Consider the following 14,160-nt stretch of genomic DNA (forward strand, 5'->3'; position numbering starts at 1 on the left):
CAAGTTCATGGATGTAGCATGGTTTTAATTTGCATTTCCTTATTACTACTGAGGTGGTGCATGTCTCTCAATGTTTATTGGCTGTGGTTTGCTCCGCAGTGAGCTGCCATTTAGTAACCCTCATCCATGTTTCTAATGGGTTGCTTGTCTGTTTATTGACTTATAAAAAGTCATTTGTATATATAACAATCTATATTGTTATATAGATGGCAAATACCTTCTAGTCTGTTGCTTGTTTTTTTTAATCTCTGCCTATGGTGTCTTCTGTCATCTCAAAATTTAACATTTTGATACAGTCAAACCTGTCACTTTTCATGGTTTGTGTTTTCTCAGTCTTGCTGAAATTAACATGGGTATCAGGAAAGTCAATTACTATAATGAAACAAGCAGTGGGGTAGAAAAATATGAGACACAAGTATAAAGTGGGTTTGAATCCCCAATCCACCATTTACTAGCTATTGGACTCTGAACAATCTGAGTCTCCGTTTCTTCGTCTTCTTTTTTTAATTAATTTGTTTATTTTTGGCTGTGTTGGGTCTTTGTTGCTGCGCACGGGCTTTTAATTGCGGCGAGAAGGGGCTACTCTTCGTTGCGGTGCGCGAGCTTCTCATTGTCATGGCTTCTCTTGTTGCGGAGCACGGGCTCTAGGTGCGCAGGCTTCAGTAGTTGTGGCACGTGGGCTCAGTAGTTGTGGCTCACAGGCTCTAGAGCTCAGGCTCAGTAGTTGTGGTGCACGGGCTTTGTTGCTCTGCAGCATGTAGGATCTTCCCGGGCCAGGGCTCAAACCCATGTCCCTTGCATTTGGCAGGCAGATTCTTAACCACTGTGCCACCAGGGAAGCCCTCCGTTTCTTCTTAATTTACACATCTGCCCATTTATCCAACAAGTGTTCTTTGGGTGTCTATTACACGCTGCCACCATTCTAGTGTGGAAATTGCAGTGGTAAACAAGACATACCAAGTTCTTGCCCTTACAGCCTTATACTGCAGTGGGGGAGATAGATAATGAACTAAATAATTAACTAAAAAACATACATCTGGGCTTCCCTGGTGGTGCAGTGGCTGAGAGTCCGCCTGCTGATGCAGGGCACACGGGTTCGTGCCCCGGTCCGGGAAGATCCCACATGCCGTAGAGTGGCTGGGCCCGTGAGCCATGGCCACTGGGCCTGCGCGTCCGGAGCCTGTGCTCCGCAATGGGAGAGGCCACAACAGTGAGAGGTCCGCGTACCACCAAAAAAAAAAAAAAAAAAAATGAGATGCTGTGAAAGTGTTCTATAAATTGAAAAGCATTATACAAACATGTGGTATAATCGTCATTACCATGAGGAACATTGTGGAAAGTTCTTCTAAAGTTGGTAGCAAACTGAGGGTGTAATTATCCTATTTTGGGGGGAAAATGAGCTGATAGGGAATCAAGCCATACAAAATAACTCTACCAGGGAGGAAAGGGTTTTACACTGGAGGGCATCATGGACTTTGACCAGAAACCTGGGGACTTTGTTCCATTTGGTTCAAAGCCCTCCCCCACCCTTGACTGGACCAGTCCTCTTAGCAACAGCTTCATGCCAGCCAGGCGGGTCTATTCACTGCCCGCAACACGTCCAATGAGTCTTCCACTTTTCCCACCTAATCTTTGCCTCTTCTAACACTGTCTTCTCCTAGGTCATGAAAAGTAAGCCCCATATTGTCCACCTATTCCGGTTTTACACATAACACTTAAATTTCTAATCAATTTCCACTACTTCCAAACTGACAGGGAAAAATTCAGAAAAGCAGCAGTGTACATATCTATTCTCTTTCCTCATTATTTCCAATACAACACACAAATCCAAAAATCTGCTATTTTTAGGGTTTTAGTACCTGAAGTAATGATCCAGTGGCAAAGGCAGAGACTGGAAGATCTGTTTTCTTGTACATTTTTCGGGGTTAAAGCATTCGATTAAGCACAATTAAGAAGCTCAAGACATAGGCAATTTGATGTGGGCGGTTAGGCAAACAGCTAAAGTTTAATCTGATTATGTGGAGCTCTTAGGATTTTCTAAAGTTGTGATTCAAATCCATGAAACAGTTTTCAAAATACACTGTTTTGTGATTGCATCTATAGGTGAGAACTTTTCAAAAAGAAAAACTGTTCTGAAACGAGCACACAGTTTAGCTTTTCATTTTTCATTCATTAACAGAACTCATGCAGCCTAAAGAAAAGGACCCAAAAATCAGAGAATTAAGTTTTTATCACGTTTTCATTCTCTCCAGAAAAAGTCCTGAACGTTAAAACTAAAATCTCAGGGGCTTCCCTGGTGGCGCAGTGGTTGAGATTCTCCCTGCCGATGCGGGGGACACGGGTTCGTGCCCCGGTCCGGGAAGATCCCACATGCCGCGGAGCGGCTGGGCCCGTGCGCCATGGCCACTGAGCCTGCGCGTCTGGAGCCTGTGCTCCGCAATGGGAGAGGCCACAACAGTGAGAGGCCCGCGTACCGCAAAAACAAACAAACAAAACCCCTAAAATCTCAGGAATATGAAAAACCTTTTAATGTAAATATATGTAGATTAATCAAGTTAGATTTTTAAAGCTCTCTATTCCAGGCATAGAGAGAAAAGTTAGGTTTGTAAAGATAATATGATTAAGTTTCTATGGGTAAGAGCCACCAGTTTTGAGCATCTACTCTCAGCTAGCTTGTATATCACGAGGGGCTTTTACATACTATCTTATTTGACCCAATCTTCACCATGTGTTATTATACATATTTTATAGATGAGATAAATTGAACCCAGGAATGTGTGGTGAAAACCCAGAGATAAGTTTTCAAAAGTTGACAACATGAAAATAAGAGAATTAACATTAGTTCAGCCCCTTTATAACCTCCTTATCCAGGCTCTCCCAGCCCCAGATATTATGGAAACCAGATTAAATCTTCCTAAATAATGCTTTCATCATTTGACTCTCCATTTCAAAACCTGGTTCACAAAATCTAGAAGAAACTTCCCAGCCTCAGATTCAAGACTCCTCAAAATCTGACTTGATCTGTCCCATCATCTCATTTGTCCCTAAGCTTCAAACTCAGCTCTTTATTGAGCACCTCTTTATTCTGTGCTAGCCTCTGCAGACGTGGCCTTGTCCATAAGCTGCTCATAGTACAGCTTCTTCTTAAATATGTTATTGCTTTCTGGTTCCTTACCAACCTATTTCCCTAAATGGAATGTTCTGCTCGATTCTACCTTTCTCCTTTTTCCTACACATCAAAATCCAACCTGTTCAAGATCCAGCATTGATCCCAACTCCTTCATGATCATACACTAAACATTTTTGCTAGAAAGTGGTCACTCATTCCTTTGAGCCCCCAGAGCACTAGATTCCAAATTCGTGTGCACCCGCTTCCTGGCGTACAGATTCCAAAGCCCCTCAACTCAGATTCTGAGTCAGTACACGTGGCTTCACTGAGTCTGGGAATGTACATTTAAATACACGTCTGATTCCTAAGTTCATGCTCCTTCTACCCACCCTCGCTCTCAGACAGCTGGTTTGATGTTTTCTCCTGTCACGGAATTGCCTCGTCCTCTGAGTACTCTGGTGTCACAGACTCAATCTCGATCTCAGCTTTATCAATCCTGACGATTTTGCCTCTTCAATGACCAGTCACACCTCCTGGTCTTGACCACATTTTTGGCCTGATAAAGAGGCAAAAGCTACCCATGATGCAGGGTTTAGATTTCTTTTTTTTTTTTTTTTAAGTAATAACACAACTAGTCACATTATACTAAATCTTCTTAATGGATAAAAATGTAACACAAGCATAAAGCACATTTACTGGCCTGAGTGACTCGAAACCTCAGCTACTGACCTGTTCATATGCTCACACTAGAGGACACAAGGTTCTCCCCCCGCACTGCTGACTTCTTGAAGCAGTAACTGTCTTTTCCATTTAGGGTGACAGTGCCGAGCACACTGCCTATTACTGATCATGTGGCTGAATGAAGGAACCAATGGGTATACTTAATCAAAAGTTTACTAAGGCAATGAATTTCCATGTCCCCTTGGTATTGGCTTTTAAACAACACGGTACTCAACGTAGAGAACGTTTCTCTTTCCTTCAAAAAAAGAATTAATGTAAACTAGCAATTCCACAGTTTACACCAAGGACTTAAGACTATTACAGACACTTGTTTTGTCTTATATAAAGCAAACACCGACAAGGTTAGCGTTCTTCAGGATCTCGTGGCCCAGCTCATGAGCACTGCCCCTCAGGCAGCACTCTACCTGCTGTGATCGGCTACAGGCCTGCCTGTGGCTGGTTGCCCTGGGATCCAGTGTCCATCCTTAGACAAATCAGGCGTCAGGGAGGGAGGTCACATGGTATGAAATATGGCTGCCCAAGGTCTGACTCTTCTGCCAGGGCTGGGGACAAGGCAGTCTCTTTTGGAAAATTCTGTGCGCAGGTGTAGTTTGATGTGCTATTATGGGCCCCTGGTTCAACTGTAACTCCTGGCACTGCTGCTGTTGAGGTTTCCATCCCCCTGTCACATCTACTCTGAGGAGTGGCTGTGAGATTGAATGTGATCACTGATACCAAAGTGCTTTGAAAATCATAAGCACCTCACAAATGCAAGATGTTATTACCACGTTTAATAAATATACTACGAGTGACAGAGAGAGGAATGGGAACCCAGATTCCAAAGGAAATAGCTCATTTTTCCCAGGAAAAGGAAATGACTGAAGTTCTACCAACAAGCAGCTGTGTGAACTCAGGTTAGTTGGCCACTTCTCAGCTGTGTGACCATGGATAAGTCCCTGCCTCAGTTTTCTTTCTTCTAAAATGGGAACATTTGTGACTGTGCTTCCTCCCCTCAGGGTGGGGTCAGAGGCTGGAGCCTGCCCTCCATTCCCCACCCCAGTGCATCCTACTTTCTTCATGTCAGTCCCTTCATGGGTTGAGGCCAGATTTGAACTAGGAAATCTTTATCATCCCCCATCCCTTCCAGCTCCTAAATTGATTCTAACCAACCCTCTCCGGGTCCACCCTCCAACCACCACTCTGGTCCTTAGAAACCTTTCCTCTAAAAGCCCCACGACACAGAGAAAAACATCATGCACCCTGTTTTATAAGTTATGCATTTGTGAAAAGTTGCATTCATGTCACGCTTTTGTAATTCTATACTCCCCCCCCCCAAAAAAGATTAATGTTCTTTTCAGAAATCTGTTACAACAGGGATGTTTCCACTTACTTTTTAAATTGTAAAAAGAAAAAGATTTACAGTATAGTAAACCTAATTTACAAAAAAAAGAAAGAAAACACGGCAGCATCTTAGTAGTAGCGGCAGGACCTTTAAGGGGTCAATGTAATAATCACATTATTGTTGAGTGAAGAAACGTGGCTTACATAACGGTGAAGCTAGTGTGCTTTGAGTTTGTAGCAGACTTCAGGTAGTAAATCCCAAAACAACTTGTGACACGTGCCTTTTCTTTTTAGGAATCTGAATAGATAAGAGGCCAAAGGAAAGGTAATGCTTTCCTTAAAAATACAAAGAACTAACAACTCCCCAGCCTATGGAGAAAAGGGATGTGAAACAGCCTCCAAGTGCATTTCTGACAACTGAATATTTTTCTGACAACCCAAACACCCTTCCTCTTAGGAATAACTTCACCACAGACATTAAAACAGTCATGAAATCTGCATTTCCAAAAGCCAAGGAAGCTGCTCTTCCCTGTAAGAATTTAAGGAAAGCCTCTGGCATGGGAGCAGAGAAGGTCAAAGAATAGCCGTCCTTTCTTCCCACTGTGCCTTGGAGAACTCTGCAGAGACCTCCCAGAGGCCAAGAAGAAAGTCAGCTGATCAGGTCTGATCCCTAGGAAACTGAAAACGGCCTAACTGATTTTTGCATTATGGATACTTTCCGATTTCTTTAAAGGCTTGAGTTAATTTTTAATCCAACTGTTCAGTGTGATGGTCAATAAACTTTTTGACTCTTCCAAAAAAAAAAAGCGTCTCCCAAGTTGCCACAGTACATGTTAAACTCAGTTTCTAGTAAACCAAATTCTACTTAGCCTTACAGAAAATCAATACTTTAAATTTTTAAAGTATTGGAAATAAACCCAAATGATGAACTCTCATCATGAAACAAAAATTTATGTGCAAAGCTAACACTGGTCTCTCTGATCAATGTCTTAATACTGCAGTCATTCTACTCAAAAACAGACTACTTTAACTTTACTTCCTTTGTAAATTACTTAATTGTCTACTGTATAGGTGTTCTCCTACTCATTATACTGGTAAGTAGATAAAGTTTGATATGTACATATGTTGTTCATATCACCGCCATTTAAAATAACACTTTCCTGGGACTTCCCTGGTGGCGCAGTGGTTAGGGTTAGGGTTAAGAAGACTCCACACTCCCAACGCATGGGGGCCGGGTTCCATCCCTGGTCAGGGAACTAGATCCCACATGCAGGCTGCAACTAAGAGTTTGCATGCCAAGACTAAGGAGCTCTCGTACTGCAAGTAAGACCCGGCACAACCAAATAAATATCTAAAAAAAATAACACTTTCCCTCATATGCTCCATTTTCCATGTATATGAAACAGATCTTTAGGTTTTATATATATTTAATACTTTTGAATGTATCTGTGTGTATATATACCTCTATCCCTATTCTTATAATTCATGAGAAAGAAATTACATGGGGAAATCATTCTGATTTTTCCATTCTTATCTATAGGAATGAGAAAGTGCTCTTCTTTCATCATATTTGTATGAGAAGACACATTTGCACTGGTTCTAGGATAAGGCTATATGGATTAGCAGAAGAGGTGATATTTTTGGAGTCAGAAGGTTTATACCTGGTTTTGTTACCTCTAGTATGTGACCTCAGGTAAAATCATTTATCTTCTTTGAAACTCAATTTTCTCACCTGTGAACTAGTATAGTGACACAGGACTTAGTCTCTCCCAAGTCTTTTGTGAGGCTTCAAGAGATAATGTGTGTAAAAACGCATTAAAAAACATTTTACTGATTAATGTCAAATACTGCTATCCCTGTACTGAAGTGGTAACTCAAAGCCAAAGAATGCACCATATGTAAAGTAAAAATAATTATTCAGTAAATTCATGAATCATAGCTTTGTTTATATTACTATTAAAAGAAATACTCATTTTTAATTTCAGTAAGAACTTAATGCTATAATTATAGATTTCATTATGTAAAAACAATATAACCTGGCCCAGTCTACAAATTACGAAATGCAAATAGAAATGCATACACATTTCTACAAAATAGAAATGCATACACATTTTGATTTCACTAAGAACTTACGAAACCATACGTTTCATTATTTAGAAATAATGACCTAACCTGGCCCCTTCCACAAACATAACGATTGTGCAGTGTAAATATAGTTGTAGGAATACACACACATTATCATTTACTAAGAGGTTACTTGGGCGTATATGCATTGGTGAAACATCTGTGTTACTGAAACACACCTAAACTGAATTGTGATAAACGACTTTAAATGCATTAAGAGAGATTGTTCTTTGAAGGGATTGTGCTGTGGATATGTCTGCAAAGCAAATGTTCATTTCCCAATTCATCCTCGGCATGTGGGAAACAGGACGTGAAGAGAAAGGAGCACCGCCCTGGGAAGCAGCAGATCTGGCCTTCACTCTATCCACAATCATTTAGCATTTACTGTACGTCACAGGGATTAGTCTCGGTGCCTGAGATACATCACTGAGCAACGCAAACAAAAATCTGCCCTCGTGAAGCTTGGATTGAGGTAGGAAGGACGACAAATCACACAACGTAATAAGTAAATTATTAGAAAGTTCTGAGCTTTATGTAAACGAGGAAATTCTAAGCTCACAGTGTTATGAAAAAAAGAGGGCAGCGTAAGGAGAAGGGCGTGAACACAACCCGGCAGTTTCCACTTTTAAGTAGAGAGGTTAGGGTAAGTCTAATTAAAAACGTAGCAGGAAGCCGCCACACAGCTCTCAGGAGAAAGACTCAGCCTCAGGGAACAGCCAGTGTAAAGGCCCCAGAATTTGATACTGACAAAACAGTCTTTTGAAACAGAGAGTAACGCATTTTGCTGATGAGTAAACAGTGCCCCAGAGTGGCTTGATCAAGGGCACAGAGCTGGTCCACAATAAAGCCAGGACAGGAAGCCAGGTTTCTTGCCCTTGGTCCAGTGCCTTTCTTCTGTTTTGTAGCTTTGCTCACCAGGCACAAAGGAAAGCACCCTGTTCCTCTAAGGCACTGAGTAACGTAGGGTGTCATCACTGTTTAGGAGGTTGCTGTTACTCTCATTAATCAGGTCCGTAGATATTTCTTGAAAGGTAGATAAAGCTCAAAAATAATTTCATCTTCCCTTCCTATGGTTTATTTTTCTCCTCCATTTACCTAAGCTTTTCAGGTAAAGGGAGGGTCATCCCCCACCCCTTGGGTGAGTCATCTTAATAGCAGAGTATCAGTGAAAGTAAGTGTTATTTCTTTGGACATTTGACAAAGGAAAGGTGTTCAACATGGAAATAAGCGATAAAATAGAAAGCTTTTGTGACTTAACATGAAAAAGAGCTGATGAAAGAATGGAGAGAATGTGGAGGCCGGTGACCCGGAGGAGAGAAGCGGGCAGGAGCAAAGGGAGGACCAGAGTCCCAGCAATAAGCTACGAAGTGAAAATGATGATGAAATAACAAGCCTCAAGTAAAAAAACAGACCGCAAAAGAGGAAACCTGTAGAAAAAGCAATAATGGAAAAGGGGCTGGAGAGAAGAGATTGAAAGATATTTTCAAGTAAAAATATAAGAATATTAGACAATAAACAATATAAAGAAAAAAGAGAGTAAGAATCAGATTTCTGACACAGTAGCCTCCAGAGCTGGTGGAATTACTAACAGCAAGAGGGAACAGGGGCCAGTCTGAAAGGTGAGTAGCTTTCTTTCAGTCGTGCTGAGTTTAAGGTGGCAGTGAGGTTGTCACGAGTGGAAAGGGTCTAGCAGATAAGAGGTACATTTGGAAGACGTGTACCATCTAGAGCTGTTTTGTCTCAATACAGTAGCCTCATATCAAGTGGCTGTTGAGAAACTGTGGCTAGCCTGAATTGAACATGCCGTAAGCATAACACACACCAGACTTTGAAGATTTCATACGGAAAAAAATACCTAATTTTTTTAACATTTATTACATGTTGAAATAATATTTGCATGAATTGGGTTAAAAATGTTAAAATTAATTTCACCTGTCTCTGTCCTTTTTCATGTAACTACTAGAAAATTTTAAACTACATTATGTGGCTCGCATTATATTTATCCTGGATAAGTGCTGATACAGAGAAATACTAGGTATGTGTTAGTATCACATATGGGGAAGAGAATTCTGAGCAGAATCACAGACATCATTTAGAGGTGTCTCGACTGCAAACAGATACGGGAGACAGAACAACACATGTCATTACAATAGTTAATATTTACTGAACACTCGCAGCACTAAACTAGCCACATTAAGTGCAGTATCTTATTTGTTCCTCAAACCATCTTATGAAATAACAATACTGATTCCTTTCACAGAAGAAAAAACTGAGGCCTAAAGAAGTTAAGCTGCCCAAGGTCATAGTTAAGTGCTGGTGCTGGGATTCAAACCCAGGGTTGACTCCACACCTGGAACTCCAAACTCCAAATTGCCACATCAACCCCAGAACAATTTACACTCTGCAATTATGAAATTGTTAAATTTTAAATGGCTACATTTAAACTAGCAATTTATTATAATGGGTCATTGTCAGAGTCAGTGAAACACTAGCCATGTCCTAATTCGATTAAGAAAAAGCACAAGTGAGCAAATTTGTAACTTCAGAATTATCACGAACTACTGATGTTGACATACTTTGGCCATGTTGAGCCTAAGTAAGAGCTTCCAGGGCAACTTCTTGCCTTCGGTCACCATCTACTCCTAATACCCAAACCCGACAAGTTGGACGGTACACATCCGATTGCCGAAGCGAGGTGATCCTGGGTGCAACCCTGACCAGCAGGGCCCCGCCTCCTGAAGATAAGTGGATCACATCGTTTATCCAGTTAACTAATTGTCAACACTCTCAGACTATGAAAGCACCTGGACCTCCCCAACTGTGATTGAAATGTTTTGAAGGAATCAATTATACCTCAACTAAAAAAACATGTCTTGAAGGCAGCTAGATTAAATTGCAGCCTTTTGTTGAAGAACCAAAAGGTAAGCTTAACCAGCTGGGTACGTTAAAAATGGATTTTGTACTCCTTGATAATGCTTTGCTTCTGAAGGAAAAAAACGGCTTGATATTTTGACTGGAGTCATAACACAGCAAAATCTCCTACAAATATAAACTTGGTTAAGAATGAGGTGTCTTTCATTTGTGTGTGGTTGGTTGGTTTTAATTTCAAAGACAAACTTACTTTTCTTTCCTTTTTACCTTTAATTTCACTACCTATCTGGACAAGACAGTAATCATAGAACCGCAGAACTTGTACAGCGATGGCTATAATTACATCATTTTCAGAAACTTTCCCAGGTAGATTTTATTAAGCAGTTTGGCTCAGATTATAAAAGCATACTTCTCCAGGCTTAAAACAAAGGATTGCCATAAATTTACACTCTGGAAGTGGAAAAACAAAAGGGAATTTGAAAAATATGTTTTGGAATAGGACTAGCAGAAACATCGTGAGAGGCTGTTCACGTTGCACTAGGACCCTGAGGGGTGGCTCTGAACTGAACCACTACTTTATTTATGGATTATAACCCCTACATCACACTCTCTCCGTCATTTTTTTTTTTTTTAAAGTGAGAAGCCTTGGATTTGGACATTAAAAAAAAAAATCTCCTCTGAAGACCCAAAGTTTCTGAAAAATGCCTTTTGGATAGTATCATGACTGTATAGAGCAGTTTATAAGAGCTTGCCCTTTATTTTGGCTTTTAGGTTAATTCCCATGACTCTTCCATACAGTTAAGGAGATATGCTTCGACTTGTTCCCTCACTCGTTACAATTCATAATAATTTGGAACAAAGGTGCAGGACCTGAAGGAGACAGCCAGTTAGCCCTAAAAATGCTTTGTCCACCCAGATGCCAAGGTGTCAAGAGCATGGTCAGCTATACTCTTATCACTGAGGGCCACCAAACTGAGTCCGTCTTCTCCAAGAGCATCCCTCCTCTCAACTTCACCTGTGATTCTCATCATTACAACTGTTCACTGGATAGATAATCCCGTAGTGGCACTACTGTTTCTCATTTGTACATTATAACGTTAGCCTCAGCATGCTGCTTTACTGGGCTAATTCTTTTAATTTACTGAACACCTGCTATGTGTCAGGCACTGTTGTAGGTACTAGTTAACAGAGCCGTGAACAACATGACCCAAAAATCTCTGCCCTACTGAAACTCACATTCTGGTGGGGAACGTGTTCAATAAACCCCACAGACTAAATAGATAGTATGTTAAATAACAGTTGCTAAAGAAAAAAAAACGAAGCAGACCAGGGTAATATGAACTGTGGTGGGTTGGATGGGAAAGACCGGAATTTTAAGAAGAGTAGTCAGAGAACGCTTCCCCCGTAATCAGGGAAGATAGCGTGTACCTGAAACCGCAGAAAAGACAAAATCTAGGGTTGATTGGTGTCCGCTGAAGCGGGGGGTGGGGGGGAGGAGATTCGCATACGAACAAGCCCTGAAGGGGAGAGGAGACCATATGGGAAGGAGGAGAGAAGCAAAGATAGAATAGGGACCACTGTGGACAAACGAGGCTTCACATTTTGCTCGGACTTAGAGCCTGGCACACACTTTCCTTTTTTGCAGTCGCACAACCAGGCTCTGCCGCCAACACTCTCGGGCAGTTCCTGGGGCACGGGCACGCGGGGACACCCCACCCCCTCTCTCCAGGAACAGAGCTTAATGCCCATCAGAAAGCGTTATGAATTCGGGGTGGAGTCGGAGCCTGGCAAGCTGGGGGAGAGACGAAGTGTCGGAAAGAACACAGTAGCGGTCCCTCCATCCCGGTTCACACGTGGAAACCCATCCCCCGACCCCACCGTACAAACCCGAGGAGGTACGGGCCGGCGCACAGACACACCCCAGGGACTGTAGGCACCGCGCGGGCAGGAATTCAACCGTTAGCGCCCCAAAACCTGAACTTCCCGCGGAGGGATCGGTCCCACGCGAGGGGGGCGCCGTTCCCCGCGCCGGGAGCGGGGGGCGGCGGGGGCCGCGCGAGAACAGCCGCCGCGGAAGGAGGGGGCGGTTTGGCGGGCATCCCAGCTCCCGCCGGCCGCGTGCATGCAACAGGGGGCTGGACGCGGCGGGCGCCTGAGGGGCCGGTCGGGGCCGCGGACCCGGACCAAGCGCCCGAGACCCGCGGTCCCCCTTCCCCCCACCGCACCCAAACGTTCACCGCCCCCTCCACAGGCCCGCGCGGCCCGGCCCGGCCCGCAGACAGCGACGGGTTCCAGCGGTCGAACCCGCAGCTCCCGCACCGCCGCTTCCTCGGCCCCTTCCCGCCCGGTCGCGGAAAGAAAGAAAGAAAGAGGCAGGCGGCGGCGCACTGCCCCCACTCACCATGATCCGCGGCGCGGCGACCCCAGCGTCCGGCGATGCGCTGTCCAGGGTAGCCGGCGTCCCTCTGCCTCGCGCTGCCGCCGCGCCCGCTCTTCTTACCCCAACCCACGCCCGGCGCGCGCACGCCAGCCCGCGCTTCCCCGCCCCCTCGGGCTCGCGCCGCTCCCGCTCGGCGCTCCGAGCCGCAGGGCCGTTTTGGGAGCCCGCCGCTCCCCGCCCCCTCCCCTCGCACGGGCTCCGCCAGCCGCTGCGCTAGCAGGGCGGCGGGAGAGGGGCGGGCAGATGAGACGGCGGCCCCGAACGGCTTCGCACGCGGCCCCCGGGAGCCCGTGTTCTCCAGCGCCGCTTCGCGCGCCCTCTGCCGGCCGGGCGGCGATTTGCAGGCCCAGCTGGCGCCCGCAGCGCTCGGCCGCTGAACGTTCGCGGAGCCTGGGCAAGGACCCATTCGTCACCCGCCACTGTCCCCCGCCCCCGGAGGCTGCGACGGCCGCGGAGCTGGGGAAGTGGGGCTGCAGAGGGCCAGGGCATCGCCCTTCTCTTAGCTGGCTCCGTGGTTTTCAAGCATAGGTTAAAGAGAGACTAGATGCTACTCACGTAGGTTTGCATGATGTGGTGTTTCAGATGTAGGGGTCAATCGGGTTCCTTTTGGGATGAGGTCAGTGGCGGGTCAGTCTCAGCAGGAGATTCCTTGTCTCACGTGAATCTACCTACAGAGGATGATCTTAGTCTATGGGCTTCTCAGCTGAGGCCACTAATGGTTAACTCAACACTTAATTGTGAACAGAAAGTAAGGGATCTTATCTTAGATACTAGGCTTTTAATTAAAAAAAAAATTTTTCTCGCCCAAGTGGAAGATGTGAAAAGGTAGACTTTCCTATTTTAAGCATTAAGAATGTGTGCTGGAAGGAAATTCACCCAGGTATCAAATATTGATATTAAGTGTTTCCCACCCCCCCCATAGCCATATTATGAAATGATTTTTCTTTATATTTTCTTCCTCATTTACCAGGTCTTTTACATGCATTATTTTATATTTTTAAATCCACAAAAGTAGCTTCCACATTCTTTGGATACTGAACTAGAAAAATACTGGATCTCAATTTCACTGGGTGATTAATTTGATGTAGTAGAATGTGAATTCTCAAAGTACCCTCAGACATTATTGTGTATAAATTGCACCTGAGGACTTAATCAACTACAGAGACCTGGAAGCATTAAGGTGGTCTTAGGTGAAGACCAGGAATACAAATTTTTAACAAGCATCACAAATGATGCTGATGCAGGCAGGTAGGCCATGGACCACGTTTTGAGAACACAAGTCCATCATCTAGGAAAGGCTTTAGTCTATTTTTCTAACAACATTAAGAGGAAAAAAGTGTGATAACCAGCCTCTAAGCATTCTGCTGTTTGCTTGTAGGAATTGTACTATTGATGCCATCTATACCTGGCAAAGAACACCAGGTTCACATATGGAAGGAACCCTTAAATTTTGAATTATTCCTGTACTTCCCACTACCATTTAGCTTGATAATCATTATTTTACGTTTATTATTTAAAAACACATATCAACCTACAGGTCCAGAAGGAGGTCTAA

General features: G+C 43.8%; 1 protein-coding gene across 3 annotated transcripts in view; it reads right to left on the minus strand.

Moving 5' to 3' along the window:
- Nucleotides 1–12,855, minus strand: part of ELOVL2 (ELOVL fatty acid elongase 2) — a 70,365-nt gene extending 57,510 nt beyond the window's left edge. For all 3 annotated transcript variants that reach the window (XM_079932897.1, XM_079932896.1, XM_079932895.1), the window contains exon 1: nucleotides 12,567–12,855. In XM_079932897.1, the coding sequence (XP_079789023.1) occupies nucleotides 12,567–12,569 (3 nt within the window). In that variant the 5' untranslated portion in view covers nucleotides 12,570–12,855. The remainder of the gene's footprint in view (nucleotides 1–12,566) is intronic.
- Nucleotides 12,856–14,160: the final 1,305 nt, after the last annotated feature.

The sequence above is a fragment of the Stenella coeruleoalba genome (assembly GCF_951394435.1).
Source record: "Stenella coeruleoalba genome assembly, chromosome: 10".
In the NCBI taxonomy this organism is placed as follows: domain Eukaryota; kingdom Metazoa; phylum Chordata; class Mammalia; order Artiodactyla; family Delphinidae; genus Stenella; species Stenella coeruleoalba.